General features: G+C 47.0%; 1 protein-coding gene across 1 annotated transcript in view; it reads left to right on the top strand.

Annotated features, from left to right (window-relative positions):
- The first annotated feature begins 442 nt into the window (after window positions 1–442).
- Window positions 443–21,485, top strand: part of BMP5 (bone morphogenetic protein 5) — a 533,543-nt gene continuing 512,500 nt past the window's right edge. The window contains exon 1 of the mRNA XM_085610867.1: window positions 443–1,527. Within this exon, the coding sequence (XP_085466993.1) occupies window positions 1,041–1,527 (487 nt within the window). The 5' untranslated portion in view covers window positions 443–1,040. The remainder of the gene's footprint in view (window positions 1,528–21,485) is intronic.

Here is a 21,485-nt window from a genome sequence, read left to right as displayed (position 1 = left end):
ATAATATTTACATAGCATCAATAAGTGGTTCTTAGTTACCTGTCCTAATAAAGTGACCTTTTTTGCTAAGTCAAAATTTGGTGTGGTCTGTCTTATTGCGCGAACGCACATTACGCACCCGCTGGGAACATTTTCACGAGTACCTGTTGCGCATGGAGTTTTAAAGAAACTCACATTTCGTGAACACATATTTACCGTGAAGTGGGTGTGCTCTAAACACTCAGAAATCTAAGTGCTTCATACAGTGGTCTCCATTCTGTCCATGAGTCGAACTACACAAGTAAAGCAGGGAAATTCGTACAGATTTAAAACAACTTAAAAATCAGGGTTTCATTTCTTTTAGCAGCCGAATGGGTTAAATATGCTTGTTAAAATATGCTTGCCTTGCCGGCTCATATTACAATGAGAAGCCTCTTCTTTCCCAGCAGGGCTGTGCTCACACGAGCCCTCAGATCTACCGTGAGGGGGCCAGTACGTGTGTGCCAGCCAGAGGTGGATACTGTGGCAGTGCAAGCAGAGGAGGGCTGGGCGGACCTGCAGGGCACTGTCTAGGAAGATCAGAGCCGGTCCCTAAGCAGGGGCGGCGTTCACGGAGGGGCTGAAGGAAGGTGTGCGCGTGATGGACACGCTGTGGGCTAACTGCGCGCTGCAACATCAAAGTGCAGCTCGGGACCAGTGAGGCGCGCTGCGTCTTTGAGAGCGCGCGAGTGCGCAGCGGCAGCACGAGCGGCAAGGTACCACGGGAGTCACACAACCACTTGCTCCACTCCCCAATGAGCATGCGTGCTGAAATGTAGGTACTATGAAGGGGCACTGGCAATCCCTTTGAAAAAGGAATGTTGACAGTTTGCACTTTTACAGAAGGGATACCGTCACAAGCGATGTTTGACGAGATGAGCCAATTGGAGACTATGCTGTCCTGAGCAGCCGGCACACCTGTCTGTGGCTGGAAGAGTGAGACTTCTGCAGGGCTGAAGGTGTGAAGGGCCTGCCAGGGTTCGAGCAGAGGTTCGTGGACGGAGATACGTGGGTGATAAAGCATGAAGCAGGGCAGGTTGGTTCTCCAGGGCATCGTCTGGTTTCTCTGGAGTTGCTGGACTCTGCCAGGACAGGGCAAAGGCGGTCTGGGGGACAACCATGTGCACTCGAGCTTCATCTACCGGCGGCTGAGGAGCCATGAGCGGAAGGAGATCCAGAGGGAGATTCTGTCCATCCTGGGCCTGCCGCACCGCCCGCGGCCCTTCTCACCTGGCAAGCAGGCGTCCTCGGCGCCGCTCTTCATGCTCGACCTGTACAACGCCATGACCACGGAGGAGGCGGCTGAGGAGCTGGGCTTCAGTCTCCGGGCCGCGGCCCCCGAGAGCAGAGGACTGCGCAAGGCGCAGCCCGCAGCGGCCAACGGGTACTCGCGCCGGGCGCAGCTGTACCGGGCCAGCATCCCGTCCACCCAGAGCCCGCCTCTGGCCAGCCTTCACGACGCCAACTTCCTCAACGACGCCGACATGGTCATGAGCTTCGTCAACCTCGGTAGGTGCCACTGGGCCTAGCCTTTTGCGCAGGGACGATGTTGCCTGATATGCCCCCCTTATCTGATGGTTATTCCAGCTGACAAGTGCCAAATGGATTTCAATTGTGTTCCAAAATTGTCACAGATGTTCTTTTCAGAGTGGTTCTACTGGACCTAGTCTCTGCAATAGGACTGTTTAGCCATCCACTGCCACGAAGAAGTATTTTAGTTCAAGGAAAGACTGGTTGGTACAAGCATGGGTTTGAATCCAGGCTCGGGTCCACTCAGCCATTCATCCTTCCGTGGTTGATAAAAAAGAATACTAAAGTCATTGGGTAACACATGCCTTAAATGTTTAACCCACGCCAGGTCCCGAAGTGCTGCTTTTAAACTAAAATGCACTGAAGAAGCTGGTATTTCTGGCTGCATTTTGGAAATGGTTTCCGAGTCTTAATTATCCATATTAATTTTAGTCCTTGTGTTTTTTTCCCTTGAAAAAATAATGTTTTCTTCTAATGGATTTATATAGTCTACTTTCCAAAAATCACACGATAGAGCCCGCGTGCCACTGTTCCGCTGGAATGTCCATCCATGTTAATTTCTAGGTGTTGGCGGGCATACTGTGTCACTTGTTTGCCACTGTGCGTCCCCCCTTTGGCCACCGAGGCTTATTCTGCTACATATTGTTGTAAGAGAAGTTAATCCCTGGGGCTGCCTCTCTCACTGCGCCCTCACGAAGTTAAATGAAACACTTGAGTTTCTCTGCTTCGCCTTCAAATATAAACACCATTAGCCATTCTGGCGAACGCTGTGCGCGCCCCCCAAAGCTATCGGAGAAAAGGTCAACTCTTTTCAAGAATTATGTGCATTTTACATCTGATATTTGATTCAGGGGATGCTATTGTCTCATATATACACAGCAGGAAAAATGTCGTTTCTTTTCCTCAACTAGATTTCAACTCCTCCTACATGATTTGAAAATATTGACTCCAGGTGCAAGTATGAAACAACAGTGAGTGATCTCAGAGCTATAATTTCTGAAGTCGCCGGAATAGTGGTAGCTGTTGACACGACGCCTGCTTTGCTGAAAGGCAACACGCTGTCAGGCACGGAAATAATGTCTGTGTTGGCCCTGATACTGCTTCTTTACGCCCCATGAAATAGTGGCTCACACTCTCTGCGCCCATTCTGTGCAAGGGCCCCTTTGTTACGAAGTTACTTGTTATATTCAACATGTTTTTGCTGTTATAGTAGAAGCGGTGTTGCGCCTGTGTGTGGTCAAGTGGATTTTAAACGTGAGATTGACAATGTAAAGAGAGGAAAGAGGTATTTATGTCGACTGATCACCTGGTCTGTTTTAGCGTTTCTTTCTTTAAGCACATCTACGGATGCCGCAAAGTGCCTTGTTCCTGAAATGGCGTTGGGGATAAGCGCACAGACACTGGTTGCTGCTGCCGTTAGTAAGCTGGTGGCGTGTGAACCAGAGAACTGCCCCATGCACATTGAGACGAAAGATGCACGAACGATGACACATCTTGTCTGGAGGCACGGGGAAGAGAGTAATTCTGACAAATGGCTGCTAAATTTTGAGTTTGAAATGCATGTTTGGAGTAATCCGTACGAGCAATATTCTGAAACCCTCACTTTCACGCTCTTACACGCGTTGGTAAATATCTCTTTGGGAAATATATGTTCCTGAAAAAACGGGCGCCAGACGCGTGTGTACAGTTTTGCCGAAAACGTCGTTTGTTTGAAAGGAATTACAGACATTTTTGAAAATTATGAACACAAATACAGCTGTTTCCTTGACTTAAGAAAATGAAGGCGGTTTAAATTAATTTCGGTGAGCGCCGAGGTGCATTTAAGAGCAGTTGATTACAATAGATGTATGCAGTGAGCAGCTGAATGACAATCCTCCAGTGAGCTCGGTTGTGGGTTGGATCAGTAAGCCTGCGCCCACAGAATGTGGTGCTTCATGGAGAGCTGCCCACCATGTGTGATCTTGGGACGATGCTCACCAGCCTTTGCGTCTGCATCAGTAGCTGGAAGTTCTTTGAAAATGTTCCTTCAGTGGCAGTGCCTTGTATCCCTGTGCCCCGACATCCACCTTTTCTCCCGGTCTTGCTGCTGAGGCGCGCGTACATTGAAACTTCACCAAAGATACGGGTAGATTAAACTCGGAAGAGTTGACCCTTCCCAGCTCAATGACTCAAAATATTAGACCCAAAGGAGGCCTCGCATGCCTCTTAATTTCCATGCTAGATTGGAATTCGTAAGAGCATTACACTCAACATAAGTCTTGTGTCTTTAATTGATTGACTGTGCTATATATTTCCCCTTCGAAGCCTGCTCCTACTCTGGCCATAAGCATGGCATGTGTATGCTGTTCGTCAGGCCGGTATTTCGTTAGTAAATGCTGGGAGCTTTTCACGTCCTCCAAATCAACAAACCTACTGTAGCGCACTGACGCCCCATGCGATCCTGCCCCTGCATTGCCCCCTGTGCTCGGTTGTGGGTGAACGGAAAGACGCCTTGTGTCCGGCCCCGCCCAGGAGGGGCCGCAGCTGCGTCACATACCCGAGTCCAGGAGCCGGGTTCCTGGTGAAAGTTGGAAACTGGGCTAATAATGCTGAAGACATTTTTCCATCAGAGCTTAGTCAAGAAGCATCATCGTTTAAGTGTCGCGCCCAGCCGCAGGGCTGGAAGTGGAAACATCGCTCGAGAGCGGCTGCTGCACCGTAGGTTGGCTTGAAGCGTAAAGCATCTTCGCCAAAGTGCAGCTCGGGAAAAAAAACGATGGTTCGTGAATTCAGCCACTGGTGTGTATTGAAGGGACCTCTCCGTGCCCAAAGGAGTTCACGTTTCGCATCTTACTGTGTTACTATGTAACAAGCGTGCTGTTGTGCACAATACACGTTAAACGGTAAACAGAAATCTATCTGTGTTTCTTTGCCGTCAGTTTATCTGCGTCTCATATCGTGATATTATCCCAGCAGATGTGACACAACGACAACCCAGAGTCCATTTTGTTGTTTAAGACGCTGAAACTCTTTTGAAGAGTTTTCATAAAGGCGGTCTCGGTACTATGATTGATCCCAACCTCTTTTTTGCAGCTAAATCCGCGAGTAAGTTAACTTGCATTTTATATAATAGTTCCAAAAAGGTCCCATGTGCCGATGAAAGTCAATGGGACAAAATGTATTTTGGGTCTAGCTACACCGTGCCCCAAGTGCCTCTGATTGCCTGGGCACTTCCAGGCACATTCCTCGCAGGCAGCGAAAACGTTCACGTGCTTTACTCGTGTACCTGGGCAGCATCGGTTGGTTTTATTCTTTTCGAGAGTCTCTGGATGCTGTTAAGAAGGCGTGCGAGAACAGCGTCAACGACAAACGAGCGGCTAAAACGAAAAGCGCCTTGGGGACGAGCCGTTAACATTCTCCGTCTAACACCGAATCATCCGGACACTCTGAGATTGAGAGGGTCGTGTGGGAGCCAGCCTCTCGTTGATTACTCATACTTAGGAGGGCTCAGAATGCCCGCTTCCATTGCTCGCGAGGCCGTGTTTACAAACCAGCGGGGACAGCCTGTGACCCGTGAGTCAGGAAGGAAATGTTTAGGCCACGCATCATGTGGGGTGGGAGCGCGCGGCGGCCCGCGAGGGAAGACAGGCTTTCCAAAAATATTATGATATACCGGCCGAGAGCGAGGAGCGTCAGCCTGGGCAGAGATTGGACCAGCCAAGCCCGGCGGCTGAGAAAAAACACGTCCGTGCCGGAGTCAGACGGGGACCCCTTCACGAAAGCACCATCCATCGGCCCGCAGATACGGCCGTGCAGCTAGCATCCGAACACGCGCACGGTTTAATTCTGCAAGGATCTGTTTTTGGCTGCAGATGGTATTGTATCGCCATAGGCCAGGTACATCAATGCGCGTGTCCTTCATAGGAAGCTATGTTGGTGTCGCTTCTTTATGTAAAGCAATCTTTTCTATTTGTCCGCATTGCTGGTGTCACAATGTCTACCAGGGCTCCTGTACCAATACGAAAACATATTGCGTTGGTGCTTTGAACTTCACTCTACAACTGCAGTCATAAAACCGGAGCAGTCCGCAATTAGCATTTCTAATTTTAAATTCAAATATGGTTAACTCTATTTACCAAACCATGTTGAGAGCAGCGTCTGGCCAGATAGTCTAATAAAAAACAGGATATATTTTGCTCTCAGATTTAGGATCTGGCTCCCTTAAAATTATACTTCACTTCCTGTTGTAAAAAAATAATTACTCATGAAATCATTGTCCAGTCAGTGGATTTCTTTGAAAAAGTACATTTACTACACACACACACACATACACATACACACACACTACTAAATACTACACATCAATTTACAAATATGTACATCAGGCAGATGGAAATTCCTTTGGTGACAATTTTAGGGGTTATCGCTCTGACCTGTCAGGAGGGCAGGCTGCCGGGGCTCTGCTTTAGCAGAAGTCTGCCTGGTGCACCTCTGGTGTACCAGCCCTGGGTTGCGGCCCGAGGACCCTTGAAGTTCTGGCTTGCCAGTCATTGGTTTGGGTGGTGAGTGCAGGACCCAGCATGATGGTGAAGCAGGCGGCTGTGCCTGCAGCGGTACAACCAGGTGGTCAGATGGGGCCTAGCTTAAGTGAGGGGACCCTTTCATCTGTCTGGGTTGGTGATAGATGCTTCTCTATGACTGTTGCACTGAGCTGCCGGAAGAGCAATTTGCAGAGGACTTTGCCCGGCAGACTTCTGGTGGGTGCACTTTAAGTGTATGAGTTGGGGGGATGTCCATGTTTAAATGGTGTAGGAGGAGGGTGTGCCTGCAGTGGCACAGCCAGGTGGGCAGCTGGGGCCTATCTTAAGAGGAGGGCCACTGTGCATCAGTGTGGGTTGTTGTTAGACTTCTGGATGGGAGGTTGCTTTAGGCTGTCAGAAGTGAGGTAGTCGAGGACTTTGCATGGCAGACTCCTGACTGGTGAACTTTAGATGTATAGGTTTTGGGGTGTGTCCCTCAGAACCCTCGGGAGTCCTGATTCACCAGGTAGGGACTCAGGAGGTGGGGTTGTCCCCTCAGCTGAGTGAGGTAGAAGGTGGCACTGTGTGCCTTCAGGGTGTCCTGTCAAATATTATTGGGGATCTTAAGGGTTGTTATTTGGTCTCCAGCTGGACCACTTGGAGGATGGGAAGTGGTCCAGAGTGGGGCCTGGTTAAGGCGTGGACTGCATAGTGCCCAGTGGCACTTCCAGTTGACCTGGTGGGGCTTGAGAGTCCCCAGGTGAGGGGTTCCTATGGTGGCAACAGCCTAAGGGTATCTCTTTTCAAAGGAGCACTCTGTGATTGGGCTGGGTTTTCCTCACTCACCCTGAAAAAGTGTGGTGGCAGCAAAAGACCACAGAGTGGGGTGAGAGTCAGAGGTCCTCTGAGGGGTGTTTATCTTTGTGTGCGGTGACCAAGATTAGCAAGGGTCCTGGGTTGTGTATTCCCTAGAAGGAGAATGGTGAGTGACCTGTGGGAAAGGATTCAGATCTCTCTGTTGTGGTGGCATCAGTGCAGAGGCACCGAACTCTTGCTAAGAACGGTGTGGTGGGTGCAGTGTTGGGAGACCCAGGGCAAGGGTGGATCTAGACCTGCTCAGGCATGAAGGCTTTTAGTGGTCTGGATGGATATGACCTAATACCAAGAGAGTTCTTAGTGCAATCTTGGTTCCTTGTGGGGAGAGGTGGCCTCATGGTTGAGTTAGGTGGGTGGTCTTACTTTAGGAAGGCCAGCATACAATAACTGTGGTGGTGGGCAACTGCAGAGAGGTGGGTGTGTCTGGTGAGAAAACATTGCCTCTAGGGGCGGGCGGAATTTTAAATTCCACTGACAGAAATGGAGGGATATAGCAATTCTGCATTACTCATGTGACATGGAATTACTAATAAATTCCGCTTCTCCACCGGCAGAATTAATCAGCACTCTAATTGTTTTTTTTTAAACAGGGCTGGGAGAGTGGCAGCTGTAGATTAAACTTTAATCTGCAGTGATTTAAACATAAAGGGACTTCTCTCTCTTCAAGCTGTGTTTAAACCACTGTAGCGCTATTCATACCCCTAGGTGCCCTTACAAACTTATGTAAGGGCACCAAGGGTTATGCACTGCAGTGCAGCGCAGCACCACACATACACATCATTGCCCGTACATAAGTATGTGAGAGCATTGTGGGATAAGCACTTCACTGGAGTGAATATCCCTCAGTGCCCTTACATGCTTATGTAAGGGCACCAAGGGTTATGCACTGCAGTGCAGCGCAGCACCACACATACACATCATTGCCCGTACATAAGTATGTGAGAGCATTGTGGGATAAGCACTTCACTGGAGTGAATATCCCTCAGTGCCCTTACATGCTTATGTAAGGGCACCAAAGGTGATGCACTGCATATTGTGGTGCCCACTCTGCCCTTTCGTGGAATTCCACGGAATCTCATGGAATTTTAATGCCATTCCATGTAATTCTGTTGAATAAAACTCTGCCTATTCATCTCACCCCTAATTGCCACTTGTTACCCCTGACTAGGCAAGAATACCCATGAGCGATGGCTAGTTCTTCCCCATGATTCCGCAGATGGCAACATGTGTTGCAAATGGGTTACGCCAATATAGTATGTCAGGAGGTTTTGCTTTTTGATCGCCTAGTTTTTGGACCTTTATTGTGGGTGTGACTTACCACCTGAGTCTCACCCACAGTAATGGCACAGAAATTGCTCTGAACATAGTTACCACCAGTGCTTGGCTTTTAAGATAAGGCCACTGCAGCGCAGGTAGCGCAAGGGGCATTGGGCTGGTTACATGTAAACTTGTGTGCATGTGCATATGTGGACTGCATGAGTGAGTTTATCGTCAAGTGCAGCTCAGTAATTACACACAGGTATCCTGGTGCAGAAGGGACCCTACCAGGGTAGATGCTGACTTGGGGAAAGCTTTATAATACCAGTGGGCATTCCTAGATAGGTAGTAGGATTTACTGACAATGACGTCCGCTATGGGCGAAGCTGAGGCTCTCAGAGGAACTCTGCACAGAGAAAACTTGATTGCACCTTTTTGGATTGTCCCAGAGTGCTGCACAGGAGGGTTGGGACAGCAGTGGCGGGAGGATGTGGCATCTTAGAATAGGCCAACGGGTGCATGGCATCTAGAACATTCCAGTCACACTTAAAATCCCTTGCACAAGAGAAAGACAGTGAGCATGATTCTGGTCCTGGATGGTGACAACTCCAGAATGATGGCCAGCAGGAAGGGCAAGCCACCTGATGCCCCTGATGGACTAAGGACTTTGCCTACAGCTGTCCCTGGGGTCTAGATGGGTATCTCCAGGGCCAGTGGTGCTGTCCTCCTTGGGCCGCCTAAGGTCCAATTGGGGGAACACCTAGCTTCCTCTGCCCTCCCTTCCCCATATGCCCTGCAGGATGGCTAGGAGGTCATGGGATCTGTAGAGGGCAAAGCAGAGGAGAAGGCTGGTGCAAAAAGCAAATGAAACCAGCTCCCTGCAATGTACGCCCCTTTTGATACAGGAGGCCTGCTAAAATGCTCCTGGTGGCTAGAGCTTGTCACCAGATGTAAAATGAGCCCAGGAACATTGAAATTAGTCCATCAGGTCTGAGTTATGCACCTTGAAAGAATGTGATCTCCCATCACAAACAGCTCTGCTGCGATTACCAAGATTACCCCGGGTAAGGGCCAAGCACCCCGGGGTCGATGCAAGGTTCCTTAATTGTTCTTTCCCCTCGTGGGAGTGTGCATGGGGCCCTCTCCCCTGACTCATTCTTGGCACAGGAACCCATCCCCTGGGCTGATGCTGCTACAGCAGGGTGTTCTTTTGGATGTAGCATATAGGCAAATGCTACCTGCTATATCTGGTGCCGCTTGTATTGCATTTCTCACAGAAGATCCCTCTGGCAATGCTTGAATGTGTTCATCGCAACCTGCCTCCCATCTTCTTCTGCTTTGTTATCACTCTAGTGATACTGTTTGCTGTCAGTTATTGATTGTAGTTTCTCTGTTTAAGAGCTTCCCTTCACGTCGCCACGTCTGCCTTGCTTCTGGTCCCACCTAAGATCCTGGAGAAACACCTCAATCCAACTCTACTGGATGCTTCGCAGTATGGCTTTTGTAGCAATCACAGAATTGAACCTGCCTTGGTAACAGACAGCATCAGACACTTGGTCGATGAAGGGAAGGCCGTGGCACTGATCCTGGTGGTTTCTCTGCAGCTTTCGACACCATCTCTCCCTCATTGCTGACGGAGCTCTTGAGGAAACTGGGTATCAACAATAGAGCTCTGAACCTTCTGTCCTCCTTTCTTTCAGGTAGATCACAGAGGGTCACTTTCCATCATTTCCATTCAGAATCTTTTTGATTGCCTTGTGGGGTTCCTCGGGGCTCCTCTCTGAGCCCTACATTATTTAATCTGTATATTTCCCCACTGGTCAAACTCATTTGTTCTTTTGGATTGAAGGCTGTGTCATATGCTGATAACACACAGATAATTGTGTCTGTCTCCAAAGACTCTGAGGAGTTGGCAGCTAATTTTAATAATTGTATGACGGCGGTAGCCGCATGGATGGTCAAAAACTACCTGAAACTTAATGGAGATAAGGAGGAGGTCTTGCTCTCTGGCTGTCAATCTTCAGTCTGAAATAGTACTTGATGGCCTGACACTTTAGGTACCCTACTGAAGCAAGCAGAAGCAGTGAAGAATCTGGGCATTATCTTGGATAGCGAGCTGTCATTGAACAGCCAGGTCAACCTGTTTTTGGACGATTATAAGGTTGAGGAAAACTTTTCCTTACATGACCCGTCTGGTTCGTAAACAGGTCGTGTTTGCTCTGGTTACCTCTAGGATAGACAACTGTAACACACTCTACCTCCAGGCCAATAAGACAACTGTGGCAAAGCTGCAACTTGTGCAGAATGCGGCATCTAGACTCACGCTGGACATTCCTCAGCAACAGTCGGCATCAAAAGGTCTTGGGGACCTGCATTGGCTTTCGGCAGAGAAGTGTATATCGTTTGAGTCACTCTGCATTGTTTCTAAAGCCCTCTACTCAGCAAGTCCAGTGTACATTAAAGCCATGTTCCAATGGTATATACCAGCTAGAAACCTCCGCTGTGCAGCTTGCAAGCAGGTATTGTTCTCACAGCCCGTAGGAAGAAATGGGGAGGCAGAGCCTTTTTGGCTGCAAGGCTGTGGAACAGTTTATCCCTCTATCTTGCCTCCATAAAGCCGCATCTTCCTGTTAGCAAGGTGTTAAAAACCTGGCTCTTTAAACTTTAGCAAGGCATAGGAGACATAGGAACCCTTTCTATTCCCTTTTCTTTTTTCCAGTTCTTGCCAAGCAGCGCAGTAGGACTACAGCTCCTTGACGCCTGCCCATGGGCATTTACTGCGCTCTAGAAATCATGATTCACATCATCATCATACTTTCCATTGTCCTGACTGCCAAAAATAGTGAGGGCAGGTGCATGCTGTTCCATTGTGAAAGCTCTGCCTTGGCTTATTTGAGAGGAGGGACAACTCCACTGGCTCCATCAGATGCCAAAGGGTTCTTGTCACTAGTGTCTTCATAGCATCAAGCACATTGAGCACTCCTGTGAATACCCACTGAGAAGAACACAGACCTGAAGTCCACCCAAAATATGTGAGAGGAAAGAGCATCTCACAGACTAGCGTTTTCCCTCAGCCCAGTAAACCTTGCCCCTGTCTGCCTTTGTTTCATTGAGACTGTTTATCCCTGTCTATCTTTCAGTCTAAGGGGCAGATTTACAAGAACTGATGCATCTCTGCATATTAGCAGAGATGCGTCAGTTCATTTGCGTCACGCAAAAAAACCCTTGCGCCACCATGGATGCAGCACATTTACAATGCGGCGCACCGGGGCACAAGGATTGACGGATGCGTGATGCATCTGTTGGCTTAAAGGCAACGCATTGCTTGAGTCATGTCGCAAGCACAACGCAACTCCAGCAATGCTCAGGAATGCCTATTGCTATTATGCCATTACAAAAATGGGGTAACCCAATAGCCGAGGGCCTGGGTGCAATTATGATACAAAAAACAATGGTCCTAGACCTTCATTACCAGAAGGGGCTATAGGCCCTTACTCAGTGATATCATTCACTTAATTGTGAGCTAAAATGAATAGGTTTGGTAGCTCTCTGTATTAGATACAGTATTCAACATAAACAAGGAGTGCAACAAAACAAAATCTAAATCACCATACATTTATTTTCTTATAATCTTTAATTTTGACAATTATTGTCGTCAAGGGTGCTCCAGAGGGAACGTGCATGTAGCAAGGGTGCTTAAGAGTGAATGAGTGAAGGAAGAGAGAAATCAGAGGGTAGTGACATAGGGAAATTGGGCATAATTCAATATTGGACTGGTTATCAATCACCGTCCTACAGGGCCTGGTCACATTTCAAAGTATGCAAACTGAATTACACATTTACAAATTAAACTAGAAAACAATTCTAGTATAGCACGTGGGGGAGTGATGTGTCCCAGGCAAATAAACTGGGGGCATCGACGTTTCGACCCGTCTTTATGGCCTTAAGGGTGGTTTAAACCTTGGCCGTGCGGATCTTCATCAGGACAGATGGGGCAACCTGGATAGGTGTTGGACCTTTTCGTGTGCCCGCTGTCGCTCGTGGGGCGGGACTGATAAATATAGGACTTAAGGGATAAGGATCATAGTTCCAGTGTCCAAGCGTGATAATCTGCTTATGGATACATATTGGATCAGTGGCTGAAAACGTAAGGTAGAAGAATACAGGATCCTCTTAAGGACGTGTAAGTGTCTCTATAAGCTGGATGTCAAGCCAAGCTGGGACCGCTCTATTTCGGCATCCGTGTTGTATCTCGATTCGCTGGCAGCAACCTGTATTATTCTACCTTAAGTTTTCAGCCACTGATCCAATATGTATCCATAAGCGGATTATCACGCTTGGACACAGGAACTATGATCCTTATCTCTTATGTCCTATATTGATTAGTCCCGCCCCATTAGCGACAGCGGGCACACGAAAAGGTCCAGCACCTATCCAGGTTGCCCCATCTGTCCTGATGAAGATCCGCACGGCCAAGGTTTAAACCACCCTTAAGGCCATAAAGACGGGTCGAAACGTCGACGCCCCCAGTTTATTAGCCTGGGACATGTCACTCCCCCACGTGCTATACTAGAATTGTTTTCTAGTTTAATTTGTAAATGTGTAATTCAGTTTGCATACTTTGAAACGTGACCAGGCCCTGTAGGACGGTGATTGATAACCAGTCCAATATTGAATTATGCCAAATTTCCCTATGTCACTACCCTCTGATTTCTCTCTTTCTTCACTCATTCCCCCTTAAGCACCCTTGCTACATGCACGTTCCCTCTGGAGAAACCCTGACAACAATAATTGTCAAAAGTAAAGATTATAAGAAAATAAATGTATGGTGATTTAGATTTTGTTTTGTTGCACTCCTTGTTTATGTTGAATACTGTATCTAATACCGAGAGCTACCAAACCTATTCCTATTATGCTGCGTCACTCCTTACGCCTGCTTCTAGCAGGCATACGGTTTTGACGCAGTGGCGTCGTAGAAGTGACGCAGTGAAATCTTGTAGATTTCACTGCGTCACTTTTACGAGGCTTTCTTGCATCGGAACGCCCACCCTGCTTACATTATACCTGACACAGGTATAATGTAGCGCAGAGCTTTACAACATGACGCATCTCCCTAGAAATGTCACGTTGTAAATGTGTTGCAACGTGGTACATTGTTTACGACGCCGCTGCATCACAAAAGTGACGCAACTGCGGCGTAAAAGTGTTGCAAGGGGCTTGTAAATCTGCCCCTTAGTCTTTCACTTGCCTGCCCTTCAGTCAGGCTCTCCATCTCTTTCCATTTCTGCCTGGATATTGTTTTTCCAGCCTGTTACATATTTTCTTCTGCAAATAAATGTCATATATGCTGCGCAAACTAAGTTATATGTGGAAAAAATTCATTCAGGAGTAATCTTACAGTTCTCACTGACCCCAGGACAGAATTTGACTTGTACACTAGGGGGCTTCAAATAAAAGACATCAAATAAAGAAAAGTGCAAAAACATAAGCTGTGGCAGCGGAAGCTGGAAACGTAGGGAACAACAAAGAAGTTTGGCTCCATTTCTCTTTATCGTAGTGAAAGCCTCATGTGCAACATGCATTTCTTCCCAGTATCCTGCATGGTGAAATAATTCAAACCCCCAGACAGCTCTTCCAATCTGCCGACGTGTAGCTGAAGGCCAAACATGGCATATGCATGATTGAATGTGACTTGAGCAACCAGATTTAAGTAAGAGGAGCACTGCTTCAGATCTCAAACTATTCGGGAAGCATGTTTTCGTTTGTCACAGAATGAAATATGCTCTTTTCACCTAAGGTGTGCAGCGTTTTGTGCATATACATCTGCTTAATACAGTCTTTCGGCAACATCAAAATCATTGAGGTTTTTCACTATTTTGTATTTTTACTTTACTTTCAAATAGTTACTATTCATTTATGAACAACATTTTGAAAGTAAGGGGTGGCAAAGATGCAAAATGTGTCTTTTGTGAACTTAGTGTATTTCTTGCAAAAAGTAAAACAGAATATGGACAGGTCTGCTAGTCCTACATGAGTTAAGAACAATTGTGTAAAAGCCATTTATGCAGGTTGTCCCCAAACGTTTTGCCTTCCTCCTACTATTTTTCTGATGTTTTTTTTGTTGACTTTAGGACTCTGGGCACTTTACCACCGCTAATCAGTGGTACAGTGCACATGCCCCCCGTAAAAACATGGTATGATTGATTTACATCTGTTTGGCATTTTTAATTTACTAGTAAGTCCCTTGTATAGTGGCATTACATATACCCAGGGCCTGTAAATTAAATAGTACTAGTGGACCTGTAGCACTGCTTGTGCCACCCTCAGATGTAGCCTTTCAACCCTGTCTCAGACCTGCCACTGCAAAGCCTTCATGCACAGTTTACTGCCACATTGACTTAACATTTAAAACTACTCGCCACGCCTTAAACTTCCCTTTTACTATATAGAGGTCACCCCTAAGGTAGGCGCTAGGTAGCCCTATGGACAGGGTGCTTTGTAAGGGAAAGGTAGGACATGTACCTTTATTGTGTGGCATGTTCCAGTAGTGACAAACACCCTATTTTGTTTCTCACTACTGTGAGGCCTACTCCTCTCATAGGCTAGCATTGGGAATGCCAATGCATGTGTTTAAGTGGTAATTCCTGATCTGAAAGGAGTAGTGTTGCCATGCTTGGTATGTTTAGAATGGTAGTGAACAATCCTGCTTACAGGTGTAGTTGGATTTTACATTACTATTTCAGAAATGCCACTTTTAGAAAGTGGTCATTTCTCTGTGCTTATGACTCTTTCTACTTTGCAGCCTGACTCCAATTCACATTTCAGCCTGGTTGACACCTACACTTTTTGCATACTTTTCAGACAACCATCACACAGAAGGTGACAGGGTTACATCTGCATTCATCTGCATACTGATGGTCTTTCTGGGCTTGGAGAGAGAGGGTTATTAACACTTTACATTTGTATATGCTGTGTCCTGCCAACATACACAGGGCTGATTTAACCTATACTGATGACTGTAACCCAGGATGAGTTGAGAGGAGGAGTTTTGTACTTCAAATGTTTCTTTTTAAGTTCCCCCTTGAACAAAGACAATTTTGAGTATAAGTACAGGGGCTCTGATCCCAGGGTTTCAGAGCACTTTTGGAACTGGAAATGAACCTCTGCCGGAAGGACTGCTGCGCTGCTCAAAGGACTCACCTGCACTGCTCTTCTGCTGTTACCCTACTGCCTGCTACTTGCTGGGTGGCTTAAAGGACTCACTGGATTGCTTTTCTGTTTGTTGCCCTGCTGCTCCTTGACTCTCTTCTACCAATGCCCTATGGTGCTGCCGGGAGAGATTGCCATTGGAGCTTCTTGCTTTGTTGTGCTGGTCTGCCTCTCTCCTGCTCCCTGCTTGTTCCCCCAAGTGTTCTTCTTGGACTGGTTGGCTTGCCCCCTCCCTATTTGTGTGGGATCTGAAAGGGGACTCCATTAAACAGCCTAGAAAAGGCAGTGGGACTCGTAAGTCCGTCCCTCACAATCTTGTTAATCAGTGCATGGTGAGTGCTGTGGCATCATCGAGGCCTCAAGTGTTGGAAGCTCCTCATTGCTGTTTCCCCAGTGCGTGTGGAGCACTTTGCTGTTCTCTAAACCAGCGAGTGTTGAGTGCTACTATCCTTGAACCCAGCGCTTGTGCCACACTCAGAGCATAGTGTGCATCTTTTCCAGGAGACCAGCATCGGAAATCCAGAGTGGCACATTCGATCGCATCTTGCCTCTGCCGACATGTTGCTGGGTGACCGAGTGCTTTCAAGATCACACTTGTTGTGTGGAAGTGCATGAGGAGCAGTGCGTCGCCCAGTAGCATCGCTGGAGGCTCTACTGGCATGTGCATTAGCCCCACCTTCCCCTCTGCATAGGGCCTCAGCGTTTCTCACCAGCTAGTGGATGGATTTACCCACCTAGGCACCAGGGGGCAGGAACCTGCTGTCCTGTGCTGACTGCCTTCTTCTCCCCCATTGAAGCTATTACAGGATCTGTTGAGTCCTGGCTTTAAAGCCTGAATGTGCAGTGGCTTGCTATCAGCCCACAGCTATGTGTGCTAAATGTCTGATTGGTTTTCCCTGTTCGAACCCGAACAGTCTTGGGGATCGTGATCAGTTTTACACACAGAGGCTTTTTAAGCATTTCTAGCCTCAAGTACTGTGAATACATTGCATATATCCTAAAAATTGTCTTGTGGCATTCCGGATACCACAAGGCCAATTAGAAGCCTCCCTGGATCCTGAGGCTAAGATGGTTGAGAGAGGAAGTGGCTGCATTGTTGAAAATGAGCTGATTCATTGAAAAAGGTGCACCGGTGCTTTTGTGCCCCATTATCTTATGCTTGTGTCCCATATAACATTTAGGAAGAGCTCAAGTGCACTGTGTCGTATGTTTCAACAGCAATTCATATGTTTTGCCTCCAAACCGGGTTGTATTACTCGCACTCTTGTGTTAATCATGTACTTGTGGTGACATATGGTGATTTATGTGATTCCACTAAACCTAACCTGCTGCATTTCATGCCCTGATGTTCTAATGTATGTCGTTTTGATTCTTGCACAGTCAGGATAATGACTATTACTTCAGGGGATTTGCTATAGTATGCACAAAATGTATGATTTGTGTGGTTTTGGTCTCTATGTTAGTACAATATACTATATATATTTATATAATCCTGTGTGGAGTCTCTTTTGTGGTGCATTCATTGTGTTCCTGAGTGAGTGTGTTGAGCAAACACTTTACATATTGCCTTTGATAATAAGCATGCCTGCTCTGTGCCAAGTTATCAGAGGTTGAGCACAGGTTATCTTTGGTGTGTAATTTACTTACCCTGACTAGAGTGGTCGGTTCTGCCTGGCTTCGGTGCATTCCCTAGCCAACCAGAAACCCAATTTTTAACAAGATGCAACATGCAGGTGGGGGGGTTGGAGGGGAAGAAGTGAAATGGACAGGGGTGTAGGAGGGGAAGAAGTCACACTAACTGGGATGTGAGGGGAAGAAGCAACACATGGGGATGGGAATAAGCAGCTCGGGATAGGGGATGGAAGGGGAAGAAGCTACAAGGACGGGGAGGTGGAAGCGGAAGGATTCACTCACATGGGGATAGGAGGGGAAGAAGCAACAGACAGAGCGATGCAAAGGGAGGAAGCAAGAAATAAACCAAGCATTTGCAATGCAATAGGTCTCGCATTAGTGAAAGTTAGAGCTATTGGCATTGCAAATAATAATGCAACGCCAACAGCTCAAACTTTCAGTAATGTGAGATCTATTGCATTGCAAATGTTTGTTTGACGAACGAGAAGCAAGATGGCGGCTAGGTAAACATCCGTTGCAGAGATGCAGTGAGAGCTCGGATGTACGAGGCTGAGAATAGGTCGCGTCGATTCGTTTCCCTCGCAAGAACAAAAACCTGAAAACAGCTACAATGTCTGGAATGCAGAGGGTGATTTTATTGACTTGTCTGACCTGCCGTGGCTCCGTGAAGCAAATCGCTCGGGCTGTGTCGGCGTTTGTTGCTTACGCGTCTGGCCATAGACACCACGGTTGCTTGGGAGGGCGGAGTCCAGGCTCAAGGCTGCAGAGTGTTGCGGGATCCAGGTGGAGCGGAACAGACTATCGCTCTGGGCTGCAAGCAGAGAGAGCCCAGCGCGACGATCAGGCTCCACTGAATTGGTTTGCCAGGAGGCAGAGGAAGGTTATGGCTCCTAAAATATAGCTGGGGTGAAAGCTTCAACTCAAAGGAAAAAAGCCCTACGGGAGGATACCTATGCAGACAATGATGACTCCCATGCAGTGACTCGCCCTACTGGTTCTTCAAAAAAACGGCAGCTGAATACTGGGAGAACTCGACAGGCTACCTCCCCGATCGCCTCAATTGCTGATATCTTCCCCAGAATGGGTAAGGAAAAGGAAAATGAGAATGAGGGTGCAAAGGTGAAGGAGGTGGTTAAAGAGGTGGGGGTAGCATATCCCCGGTTGTGACAGAAAGCTCTCAAAAGGATCAGACTAAGGCCGGTAAAACCATGGGTGGGTCCCCCCTTAATCTTGTGGAACTTTCGGAGCGGATATCACCTACGGTATTAAGCTTGGCTATGGAGAAAAGCTCTGGTGGTCCTAATGCTGGGGGTGAGACGATTAAGGTGATATCTTCGGCTGAGAATTTGCTACCTTTGGATTAAGTAATGCCGGCCAAAGTAGGTGGACCTGCACAGGGTGCTGATATGGCTGATGGCCGGCTTCAGCCACAGGAACCTTTACAGGTACAGCCAGATCGCTCGCATATGGGTTCGGGATCCGGAGTCCCTTTCAATGATAAGGAAAAGGATTCAAGTGAATGTTTTTTTTCTGTATCTGAAGGGGCGGAATGGTCCGAGGACGATGAGCATAGCTCTTATTCAGATTCAGAGAGTGACTCAGAAACAGACTCACCGGCTATTACATCTAGGCCACCGGCAGGCCCGGCTATGAGGAAACAGACCCAGGTTAGCCCCCAACACGAACTTAGTTGGGATCACCCTCCTGCTTTGGCTTTGCAGGGATCCCCTAATATGGATACTACCCATCTCTCAATTTTGGAAACAATTCATAAGGAGATAATTTCACATAGAGAGGAAACCCGCCAGGACGATCGTAAGGCTCAGGCCGCAATGAGGAAGATACAGGGCGTGGTCAGGAAACTTTCAAAAGCTTGTACCAACATAGGGGATCGAGTATCAAATTTGGAGGAGAGAATTGTGTCAACGGAGACTGAGGTAGCTGCAGCCACTATTCAGGTGAACTCTCATTGTGCACAGGTGGTAGACATGCAGTGGAAAATGGAGGAGATGGAGAACAGGCTGCGCCGGAACAACTTGAGGGTTTTGGGAATCCCAGAGGGAGTCGAGGGCTCTGATATCAGAGCCTATATAATAAAACTTTTTGAGCAAGCATTCCCAGAACTCTCTAACTGGAACTGGTCTACCGAGATACAACGGGTTCAGCGTACTCCGTTCAAACTTCGTAGAAATACCAAGGAGGGTGACAAACCCAGGGCTGTGCTGATCTTTTTTGGCAACTTTATTCTGAGGCAAGCTATCGCAGAAAAAGCGAGACCGGATGCTAAGAGAAGCATTGAAGGGGTCTCTTTGTTTGTGCGCCCGGACTTTTGCCATGCGACTGTGGAGCGTAGGTGGCGACTGAGGGAGATGATCAAACCCTTTCACGATAAGAAGATTCAAGCATTTTTGATAAATCCTGCCCAGTTAAAAATTATCAATGAAGGCAGAACTGTATTCTTTGCCTCAGAAATTAAGGCAAAGGAGTACTTGGATTCCTTAGGCAAATAGATTTATCTGTCAAATAGTGTTGGGGCAGTATCCACTTTGTTCTGCTTCTAAGGCTGTATTCGATTATTAGAATCTCCAGAAGGGGATCAGGCCATATACCTTACATTGGTTAGAATGTTGGCTTTAGCCTCGATAACTGATTTGGATTATTTTGTTTTGTAATAACAGTCTGTTCTCACTGTAATCTCTGCATCCCATCATACGCACAGACTAGATCTGAGCGCTTCTCAGAAGGGGGTGTGGTGGGGGAGTTGGGGGGGTTGGGGTTTCGGGGTCAAAAGGGTGGTGGGGTGGTGGTATCAGAAAATAAAAGGAAAAATTGCAGCTTGGAGTATGCGGAGGATCTCGTATACTTTTTTCTTTTTTGTCGGATTATGATTACAGTAATGGATAATTTGTTGAAGGTTCAGGCGATGTTCGTTGTGCAAGTAGATTTCTGGGATGGCGCGCATTAAAGTATGTTCGCTTAATATAGGCGGGATGAATGATTGGAGGAAACGTAATAAATTGGCACAGTATGTTAAATACAATAACTTTGATATCCTCTGTCTACAAGAAACCCATCTCCCTTGGGCTAGAAGGAGTCTGATGTTTTTGAGTGGCTTTGAGTTGATAGCATGTACAACGCAATCGTCGACAATTAGAGGGGTCGCTGTTTTAGCTAGAACATCCCTGGGTGGAGCTAGGCGGATAAAAGTAGATAGCGGTGGGAGATGGCTTGTAGCGGAGATGGGAAAGGGTTTTACGCTGTGTGTTGTTTATGGGTCAAACTGTGATGATCCTGAGATTTTTGATATCCTCGAAATAGAATTGGTGAACTGGCTATCTCCCATAATATTCTGTGGGGATTTAAACATTTCGGCCGACTGGTGTCGTCAGTCAGCATATCTGGGACGGAAACCGAGAGTCTTTAGGGCCATTAAGGCTCTTATAAGTTCACATGGGATGGTAGATGTGTGGGGAGTCAAGGAGCCGTTAAAATCAGGCTCTACATATTTTTCAAACCCTTCTCAAAAATATTCAAAACTGGATTATTTCTTTGTATCATCCGCGGAAATAAACAGGGTAGAAATCACCAAACTTCCGAAAATTCTATCGGATCATAACCCTCTGGTGTTATCATATGAAATTGAAGGGCAAGAAAGGGCTCGGACAAGATGGACCTTCGAAAGGAGGCTATTGTCGGAAAACCGATTTGTTGAACATATAAGGAAATGGGTGGTGGAATTCTTTGATGCCAACAGATATAGTACATCACGAAATGGGGTCTGGGAGACATTTAAGGCGGCCTGTAGGGGCGAATCAATAAGCTTCGCAGCAAGACTTAGAAGGGAAGATAGGAGTAAGGTCGAAAGACTTACAAGGGAATTATCAGTTGCGAAGGAACAACATATTCTTGATATAGCGCAAGGTCGGGACAGTAACGAGAGTTATAGGATAATGTTGGTAGCTAGGGCGGAACTACAAAAGCTGGTAATGCAGAGGGCGATGTCTGAATATCAATCATCTAGGGCTAAACGCTACGAAACAAGTGAACAGGCAGGTAGAATTCTTGCTTTACAAATCAAGCAGGGGAAAGCAAAGAATATTATCGCTAAGATAGAAGAAAATGGGATAGAATATTCAGATGCCAAAGAAATCCTACAGGTTTTCAAGAATTTTTATCAAAATCTATATACCGAGGAGAAATTAGATGACCCCCAGAGCGAAATGGTTGTTGATAATGGCCCTTGTGTAGGAGACTCAGTAATGGAAGAATTGGAGAGGGATATTAATAGGAGTGAGATCTTGGCTGCCTTGCATGAGTTAGCTATGGGTAAGGCAGCGGGCCCTGATGGGATCCCTTTGGAGGTTTATAAATGTATGGAAAATGAGATCACCCCGCTTCTTATCTGTCTTTTTAACGGTATAATTGGTACAGGAGTGGTCCCAGAGTCATGGAGGGAAACCAATA

Source organism: Triturus cristatus, chromosome 6, assembly GCF_964204655.1.
Source record: "Triturus cristatus chromosome 6, aTriCri1.1, whole genome shotgun sequence".
Classification (NCBI taxonomy): domain Eukaryota; kingdom Metazoa; phylum Chordata; class Amphibia; order Caudata; family Salamandridae; genus Triturus; species Triturus cristatus.
This window is presented reverse-complemented; position numbering and strand designations above follow the sequence as displayed.